Below are 9,909 nucleotides of genomic sequence, written 5' to 3' on the forward strand. Positions count from 1 at the left end.
TTGTTTCTCCAACAACATACTATGCACCATATTCATAATGGTTCAATGTTTTTTTTTGCAACACCGTTTTGTTGAGGAATATATGGTGTTATTAATGATATTTTATTTAGATAAGAGAAAATAATGAATATCAACAAGTCAAGAGTTGGTCACCCACTTATCAATTAGTCATCAAATCAATAGTTTCTAATTTCAGCTTATAAAAGGAGGCATTTGCTATGCATTTAGGCATCTTGGTTTCCAAATCAAGACCATGCTCTTGCTTTCTCTATTTGTATTTTTTGTCATGTTTATGCTTTGCTTTCATTAATATCAAGTTTATATCTTTCATTTACTTAGTTAACTTTTATCTTATTTATGTTCTTATCTTGTTTATTTATGTTTCTCTCTTTTATTATGTTTAGCTAAGTTTACTATATCATGGTGAAAAGGTTACACTAATTGTGTAAGAATAAGTATAGTGTAAACTTAACATGAACTTTAATGTTTGATACTAACATGTTTTTTATTTGTTATCTTGTTCACTTTTTAATACTTTACTTGTTAAATGACTAATCTAGATTTATGTTGTATAACACTTGGTACAACAAATACTTGACACTTTCATAGCTCAACTGTATGGTATAACCTACACCTGTACTATGAAAGGAACTTGATTTGTTATTAATATAAGTTATAATCATGAATGCCCAACAATATTTACAAGTATTAGCATTATTCAAATAAGATAGTTAATATAATTATGTTAACAATTTATAATCTGATTAGAACTTCCTTTGTGTGTAGTTTCCATTTGAGTAATAAGAATTTATATTATACTTATTTGAAATACATTAGTGGATCCTCTAACCTTGATATTTGTTGTTATCATTATTTGATCCTTATATTAATCTTCCATCTCAAAGTTCTCATCAACTTTTTCTTTTTATTCTTTATTATTATTATTATTATTATTATTATTACTACTACCACTACTATTATTATTATTACTATTATTAGTAGTAGTAGTATTGTTATTATTGTTATTATTGTTGTTGTTGTTGTTATATTATTATTATTTATAATTTATATAATTAACTCTTTATAGTTCGACCCTGGTCTTATCGGGTTATTTATTACTTCAACATTTCTATATTTGAAAGAAAACATTAATTTTTTACTTGTTTCACATTTCAGAGTTGGTAAGCGTGTTGCACACATCAACCATTTTTTTGATTTTCATATTTATTAAAAGACTAAATTATTTATTAATTTATTATGAATAAACCAAGAAGAAAATATGAAAAACCCCATTAATGACAGCTAATATTTTTATTTTTTTTGCTTTTATGGGTAATTAGGTTTTTTTTTATTTAAAAAAAAATAAAAGTCAAGAAAATTCTTAGGCTACAATTAAATTAATTTTGCTTTCAAAAATATTGTAGTTACTCTTTTATGCCTGAAAAAAGGAAAAAAAACGAATTGTTTCCAGTCAACCTGATAGTAACTAATTGATTCTAATGAAAAGATAATTCTATCCACATTAATCAGTTCATTAATTTGTTTTTTTTTTTAAAAAAACCCCAATTTATAGATAGTTATTTATATCCAAGGGCACACTGAATTCACCTTTACTCTCTGTGTGGACAGAACACGAAAAAAGCACTTAGGATATTGAAAATCCAATGTTAAAGTGATCAATTATCTTACCTCTCCGTGGGACAGAACAAAAATTCTTTTTTTTTTTTGGCTTGTTTTTCAATCAAACAGAGAAGGACTCGAATAAACTAATTAATAATAGCACTTCCATTCCACCTGTCACATCTGTTGCTTTATCATATCTTAATCTTCAATTAGCGTCCAATGTTACAACTCGTAACCATTTCCTTAGCATTAACAACTAATTAGTTTAATATGTTCGACCATTTCAACATGTTCCTATCACCTATACTATTCGAAAGAGTTTTACTTGAACAAAATGACTCCAAGAATTCAGTTTTTTTATTCAAAATGAATAAATTAACCCCTTGCGTGAGATTTTCTTTTTCTTTTTCTTTTTCTTTTTCTTTTTCTTTTTAATGGCGGTGTCGGAACGTTTCTGTCTTTCATGAACTATTATTCCAACTTGCAAAGGTATCAGTTTTCAAGGAGTATGTTCAAGATATGTTAAAATAACTGGATATGATGCGAAGTCTAAATTAAAATGTTTTTTTAGTCTCTTTTTTCCCTACTCGCTACACCTCACAAGATTGCAAACACGAAACATCGAAGAATTATACATGAGTTTGAAAGAATTAATTTATTTTGAAAGATTAATATTGCTGGCTGATATATCGAACAAGTTGGTGCAGAAAGTGAACATAACTTCCACCATCTTGTACCTCCTTTCCAAGCATCACCTCGCCTTCAATCTCAGACTTGCATGAGAACAATGAGTTGCTCAGGACGGGCCGGTCAAGTCATCTTCTGCCTCGTGATATTGAAGTTGTATTGTCAACTAACTGTGTCACAATTATGCCCCAAAGATGAAAGCTATGCTTTACTCCAACTTAAGGATGGATTTGAGTATGATGAATCCGCTTCGTTGGATTGCAGCCCTCCTTATCCTAGGATGGCCTCATGGAAATCTCGAACAGATTGCTGTTCGTGGGATGGAGTCGCATGCCATGGGGTCACAGGTCATGTGATCGCTCTTGACCTTAGTTGCAGTGGTCTTAGAGGCAACCTCAGTTCCAACAGCTGTCTCTTTCACCTTTCACACCTTCGGAGACTCAACCTTGCTTTCAATTATTTTAACCGCTCCTCCATTCCACCTGAGTTTGGTATGTTTTCAAGTTTGACACACCTTAACCTTTCTAGCACATGGTTCTCAGGTCAAGTCCCAACTGAAATATCTCACTTGTCCAAATTGATCTCTCTTGATCTTTCCTTGAATGAACCATTGATACTCGAAGCACCAGCCATGAAAATGATTGTGCAAAACCTTACTCAAGTAAGAGAGATTTTTCTTGATTACATAAACATGTCTTCAGTTGAGCTTGGTTCCTTGATGAACCTATCTTCTTCACTAACTTCTCTCAGCCTCGTATTATGTGGATTGCAAGGCATTTACCTGTGTCCAATTGGAGCAGTTCTCTTGAACAGTTGAATCTTGGCTCCACAAGTTTCTCAGGAGGATTGCCAGATATAATTGGCAATCTTGACTCCATCAAGGTGTTGGATCTTGCAAACTGTGCTTTCTACGGATCAGTTCCAGCTTCGCTTGGGAATCTTCAACAGCTCAATCAATTAGATCTTTCGTATAACAACTGGACAGGGCAGATCCCGGATGTTTTCGGCAACCTCAGCAAACTAAACAGCCTATCCCTTCAAAACGGTAATTTCAGTGGTATGTTGCCATCATCTGTCTTTAACCTCACTGAACTTCTACGTTTAGACCTGTCTCAAAACCAGCTAGAGGGAACTCTTCCTGATTACATATGTGGCCTTGACAATGTTACTTATCTTGACCTATCTTATAACTTGCTCAGTGGCACAATACCATCTTGTTTGTTCGGTCTCCCATCAGTGGTCCGGTTTAAATTTAATAATAACCACCTCACTGGAGAACTTGGTGACCATTGGTCAAAGTCTTTGCTAGAAATAAGACTGGAAAGTAACAAGATAAATGGTCGTATTCCACCATCAATCTCTGGATTGGTGAATCTCACCAATTTTGATGTTTCATCAAACAACTTGAGCGGTATTGTGGACTTAAACCTGTTTTCAAACATGAAAAACCTCTGGGGACTTGATCTTTCACACAACAGTCTGTCTGTCGTCACTAATAATATTAGGAACTCAACCTGGCCCCAATTCTACAAACTGGCATTGTCGTCTTGCAACATAATTGAGTTCCCAGACTTCTTGAAAATTCAAAATCAACTCAACTTTTTGTCCCTATCCCACAATAGAATTCATGGAGAAATTCCCAAATGGCTGTCAGCAAAGGGGATGCAATCTTTACAATATTTGGATCTTTCTCACAACTTTCTGACCATTGTCAACGAACTTCCTCCCAGCTTACAATATCTTGACCTCACTTCCAACTTGCTTCAACAACCATTTCCAATTCTTCCACAATCCATGTACATTCTTTTAATAGCAAATAATAAACTCACTGGAGAAATCCCACCTTGGATTTGCAATATCACCACCTTCCAAATCATAAACTTATCTAATAATAGTTTGAGTAGCAATATTCCACAGTGCTTGGGGAACTTCAGTACTGAACTATCCGTGTTGAATTTGAGGAGCAACAGCTTCCATGGCACCATTCCAGGATCATTTACAGAGGGAAATAAAGTAAGAAGTCTTGATTTGAATGGCAATGAGTTGGAAGGATCGTTACCACTATCCTTAGCTAATTGCAAAATGTTGGAAGTCCTCGATCTGGGAAACAATTACATAAATGATAGTTTTCCCCTTTGGCTGCAAACTCTTCCGAAGCTACAGGTTCTGGTGCTGCGCTCTAACAGACTACATGGTTCTATAGGCAATCCCACTGTGATATCTCCTTTCTCTAGTCTACGAATCATTGATCTCTCGCACGAATCATTGTAGGCCCTATTCCTCATGGTAGTCAATTTGACACCTTTCAGAATGATTCATATGTTGGAAACTTGCTGCTGTGCGGATTTCCGTTATCTGTGAAATGTAGTGGTGATGTGGCACCACAACCCCCACCATTCCAAGAGAATGAAGATCCTGCAAGCTTATTCAATTGGAAGTTTGCCATGATAGGTTATGGAAGTGGGCTGGTGATTGGATTGTCCATGGGATATATTGTATTCACGACAGGAAAGCCACAATGGTTCGTAACGAAGGTCGAGGTTGAACAAAAGAAATGGTTAAGAAGACGGACAAAGAGGAACATATAAAAAGCAAGTGGTGCTCTCAGGTTAGGTTTGCATGCTTCCCTATCTGTATATTAGCTAGTAATTGTCCGTTTCTTTACAAGTTGTCTTGCCTAGTCTTCTTGTCAGCCAGACAAAGAGGATGGGATTTTCTGGTAGAATAAGCTCTAGCGAAATAATATATTTGTTTGTTTCTCTTTACTTTGTTAGTGCATTGCCTTAATAAAAAAGAACAGTAACGACCAAGATTTCTTATGCAGACCATCTACCATGGCCGCATCCACTTTAAAACCGACCCAAACATTGATTTACACAGTGAAACAGTAAAGGAGAGGGAATCTTATTCAAGCAGATAAAAGAAGAATTTAGAAAAACAGAAAGGAAGCTTGTTACACCTTTGGACATAATTGAGCTGTTATGCAGTGTCCTCTGATTGGAAAGCAAATGCCTGGCTTTTTAGCGGGAAATCCAGTCTGAAAATCCCTTTAGATTGCTGGCCGTGTCCCATGATGCTACATTGTACTAATTCAAATATATTCTACCTCTTCAGTTCTTTATTTTGGAATCAGAAAACACAAATTAAACCTGTATCTAAGCAAGAATTTATAAAGTTGAACGCAGTTGTTGAAGATTTAAAGTGTGGTACATATATCATACAAGTAATAAAAAGAACAATAACATGCAGCTCTTTCTTTGGAATCTAAGTGCATTAGTCACCTAAAAGGGATACAAACGTTATACCAAGACCATATACTTTCAGGGATCTTTTTGTACTGGTGTTTTTAAACTCAGCCCAATAATTAACCTTATTCAAGATTTAGGTTATAGGTTTTAATTGAATCATTTAAGTTAATTCTAATTGACTGGGTCAATTAAGTTTTTAATTATTTTTATTTTTTTATAAATAAGATCTGGTTTCAGCTTCGAATCCCAGGTCAACCTACCAGCCAAGCCTCATTTTTAAAACTATATTTTTGACTGGAATATCCTTTTGCCTCCGTTGATTGATAACTGCTGTAGTTTTAGAATGAGAAAGTAGCACAACATTACGTCGTGGTTAAACGGAAATGCTTAGGGTTCAATATTATTTTTTTAACTTAATTAACCTTTTCTTGCAATCCTTAAGCTTCCCAATGCAGTCTGGGAACGATGATATGAGACAAAACATGCCTTTTGTAAAAGCAATTAAGGCGAGGATGGCACTAATTAAGGCAGACGTCTTTTAATTGCACCAAAAGGCCTGCGAGTGAAGGGGCAAAAAGAATCCAAACATTATTAATTTTCTGGACAAAGCTTAATTACAAAATGTTACCCAAATAATAATTAATCAAACAAAGTACCAATAAATAATCTTAACAAAGAAGGGAAATTTCCGCTTTGTATCTATATATAAATTTAACTTTTACATGATCAGCATGCATACATCCATATAATGTATCCGTTAAAAAGATATCAAATACGGGTGCACATAATTTATGATCCAAGATATGCAAATTACTCGACCTATTTTTCTCCCCACGAAATGCAATGAAGAACATGCATAGCGTTATCTGGAATTGCTCATATGCTGAAAAATAGAGAATTGTATAAAAGCATGAAGAAGAAACCCCGGCGAACTGAAACAATACAAATGATATCATAATGAAGGGATCTTCAATGAATTAGTAAGCTCATGCTGAAGTGTAATTATAATTGTTTTTTAAAGTTTTTTTATTTATAAATATCTTAAAATAATGTTTTATTTTTTAAAATTATATTTAATATCCGTATGTTAAAATAATTTAAAAATATTAATTTAATATGAAAAAATAAAAATTAAATTTAAAAAAAAATCAAAATATAAAAACATTGAAACAAGCAATGCGCCTTGTACAGAAAAAGTCATCTTCAAGAGTAAATATGGCCTGCTGTGAAGCCTAGGAAACACTTCTGGCAGGTATTGGTGGAGCCCAAATACCACTTTGCTCATTATCGAAGTTATATTGAGATGCATCAAAGAACTTACCAAGAAGTTTTTTCTTTAGTTGTAGATATTTTTTAAATTAGTTTTTTATTATAAATATATTAAAATAATATTTTTTATTTTAAAAAAATTATTTTTAATATTAATGATCAAAATAATTAAAAAATATTAATTTTAAGTAAAAAATTAAAATTTTTATAAAATGTGAATTGGACTTTATTCCGAATAGTTCCTTACTTCTAAAGTTCGATTATGCTTAATTGTTTTGAATTTTTATTTTTAAAATTTATTTTTTAATTAGTTTAGTATGTTAATATTAAAAATAAATTTTAAAAAATAAAAAAATAATAAAAATATTATTTTAATATATTTTTAATTAAAATATATTTTAAAAAACAACTTCTATAAAAATTTTAAATTCCAACTTATTAGTCTCGCCTGTCGAGCGGTCGAATTGACGTGTGATTTCATCATAGTCATCTTTTTCCACGTTGTCTTTACTCTTCCACTTCACGATTTTAGCTTTTGTGGTGACCATCAAAGACGCTGGTATAAGAGTATATATAAGCTAAGTGATTATTCGAATTGGTAATCTTTTAGATTTCTAGTTCAAATATGGATTCACTATTTTCTTTGGTGGATTACTCCTGTTGCACTTAATGAGCGTTCAACAAATGTATCCCATATTTATATTATTTTTATGATTATGTTTTTGTATTCTTCCAAATTTAAGATTGATGCATTACTTCGTATTGATTAATCATTACAAGATGTATGGATGCCTTGTCCATAAAAAGATGAGATTGGTGTCACTACGCCGGAGCAACGGCGTTATGGGTCACCGGGGTTTTTTTTAAATATAAATTACAATTATAATTATATTATACAATAAACCAATTGATTTAGTTATAGACCTTGTTGTTTCCCTCCAGTACTCAAAAGAACTGTATTGTAAGGGAACGTTGCCTTGTTTTACTATTCTCAAGGCACGAAAGTGCACTTCGGTTTGATTTTCAGTCTTTAAAGTGGTGAGAGGATTTTTCTCTTTTTTTTTGGGTTGAAACTGGTATTATTAAGTTTTCTAAGATTTTTTATGGATTTTTCTAGTAAAATCAAGTAAAAATTTGAGTTTTAAGATATAAATATTTGGAACCCACTTTTCTAATGAAAACTAGAAAATGAATAAGTGAAAGACGCATCGTACACTGTATTTTATTTAAAAATAAAGAAATAAATTTCGTGCATTCCATTATAGTTGCGCAATTTCCCGCAGTACAATCTAAAATTGTTTTTAAAATTGACGGTTGCCCTTCGCATGCAATTTATAGGTTGTGTTATTCTTAACAGCACAATCTTCACAGTGAAAGAATCTAACGAGGATATGAAATGATCAAGAAAGAGAACTTTTACATGAAGGATGAAATGTTGCAGTAAATTGCTTATTACTTCACGCTTGATAATTATGAATTGCGGAGAGCACAACTATATTTATACACAACTTAGTATAACAAACTACTTTGTTCTATGTTCTTATAACAGAAACGCATTCAGCTAAATAAGAAGAAAAAAACAAAAAAAGTGAAAGAATACAAAAGATTTATTTTATTGCATTTACCAATCTTGTTGTAGTTTGTTGCTTGGTGCTGGTTGATTGTCATGCGGCTGGTGTGGTGTCTCTGAAAAATAGAAAAAGAAAGAGCTTTTATAAATATGTCTGCTAGTTGACAACGAGAAACAACATAAGTAGTTGAGATGCTACTGTCTTGTATCTTATCACAAATGATATGACAATTCAATTCGATGTCTTTCATGCGTTCATGAAAAAGAGGGTTTGCAACAATATACAGAGCAACCTAATTGTCGTAATAAAGCCGAGCTGCTTAAGGATAAAAGACATGTACATCTTGATGGAGATATCGAAGCCAGGTAAGTTCTGAGCAAGGGGAAGTCATATACCAATATTCTGACTAAGCTATGAAGCGAGATACAATATATTGTATCTTGAATTTCTAAGAAATAAGAGAGTTTTCAATAAATATATAGTAACAAGTACCTGACTTTTAGTATCATGTCAAGAAACCTAATCAAAGTCACTAAAAATTTTGTGTTGAATATACGAGGAAGAAGACAATAGAATACCCTAACCATGTTCAAACTTGGTAAGCTATCGGGAGATGTGTAGTGTAGGTATATCCATATATTGGCATATGGATTTATAAAGTCGAATACAATTGTTAAAGATTTAAAGTATGGTATTGATAAGACCAAAAGATTGATGTCTTCTTCCAAATGTAAGAGTGTCGAAGTAATAAATAACCCAGCAAGACCGTGGTCGAACCACAGGGAGGTTAATTATATAAATTATAAATAATAACAACAACAACAACAAGAATAGTAGTAGTAATGATAACAACAACAATAACAACAATAATATAAATAAGAAGAAGAAGAAGTTAAAGAGAATTTTGAGATTGTAAGATTAATGTGAGAATAAAACAATGATAAAAACAAATGTCAAGGTTAGAAGATCCACTAATGGTATTTCAAACAAGTATAGTATAAACTCTTGTTACTTAAATAGAAACCACACACAAAGAAGGTTTCAATCAGATTATAAATTGTTAACATGATTACATTAATTATCTTATTCAAATAATGTTAATAAATATTGTCAGATATTCATGATTATAACTTACGTTAACAATAAATTAAATTCATTTCATAGCACATGTGTCGGTTATACCATACGGTTAGGCTATGAAAGTACTAAGTATTTGTTGTACCAAATATTATACAACACAAATTTAGATTAACTATTTAATAAGCAAAGTATTAAAAGTAAACAAGATAACAAATACAAAACATATTAGTATGAAAAATTAAAGTCCATTTTGAATTTACAATATACTTATTCTTACACCATTAATGTAATATTTTCACTTTGACATAATAAACTTAGCTAAACATTATGAAAGAGAGAAATATAAATAGACAAGATAAAAATATAAATAAGATAAAAGTTAACTAAGTAAAGTGACATAATCAAAAGATTGATGTCTTCTTCCAAATGTA

The 9,909-nt window shown here is 31.9% G+C and overlaps 1 protein-coding gene across 2 annotated transcripts; it reads left to right on the forward strand.

Moving 5' to 3' along the window:
• The first annotated feature begins 2,142 nt into the window (after positions 1–2,142).
• Positions 2,143–5,470, forward strand: LOC105109792 (receptor-like protein 12). 2 transcript variants are annotated; one of them, XR_839331.1, is made up of 3 exons: positions 2,143–2,971; positions 3,061–4,918; positions 5,135–5,470. XR_839331.1 is itself a non-coding variant. In XM_011004607.1 (2 exons), exons 1-2 carry the CDS (start codon positions 2,402–2,404, stop codon positions 4,579–4,581), a joined length of 2,091 nt encoding a protein of 696 aa, XP_011002909.1. In that variant the 5' UTR covers positions 2,143–2,401; the 3' UTR covers positions 4,582–5,075. The 2 variants fall into 2 exon arrangements, 1 of the variants encoding a protein (XP_011002909.1); XM_011004607.1 differs by lacking the exon at positions 5,135–5,470 and having other exon boundaries at positions 3,061–5,075.
• The last annotated feature ends 4,439 nt before the right edge of the window (positions 5,471–9,909 follow it).

The sequence above is a fragment of the Populus euphratica genome, unplaced genomic scaffold, assembly GCF_000495115.2.
Source record: "Populus euphratica unplaced genomic scaffold, PopEup_1.0 scaffold231.1, whole genome shotgun sequence".
Taxonomy (NCBI): Eukaryota; Viridiplantae; Streptophyta; class Magnoliopsida; order Malpighiales; family Salicaceae; genus Populus; species Populus euphratica.

Excerpts from the sequence above, each read along its gene's own strand:
- LOC105109792 (XM_011004607.1), top strand. The coding sequence starts at position 2,402 with ATGAGAACAATGAGTTGCTCAGGACGGGCCGGTCAAGTCATCTTCTGC. Across the intron at positions 2,972-3,060 it reads TTGTGCAAAACCTTACTCAA|CCTCGTATTATGTGGATTGC; the intron begins GTAAGAGAGATT and ends AACTTCTCTCAG.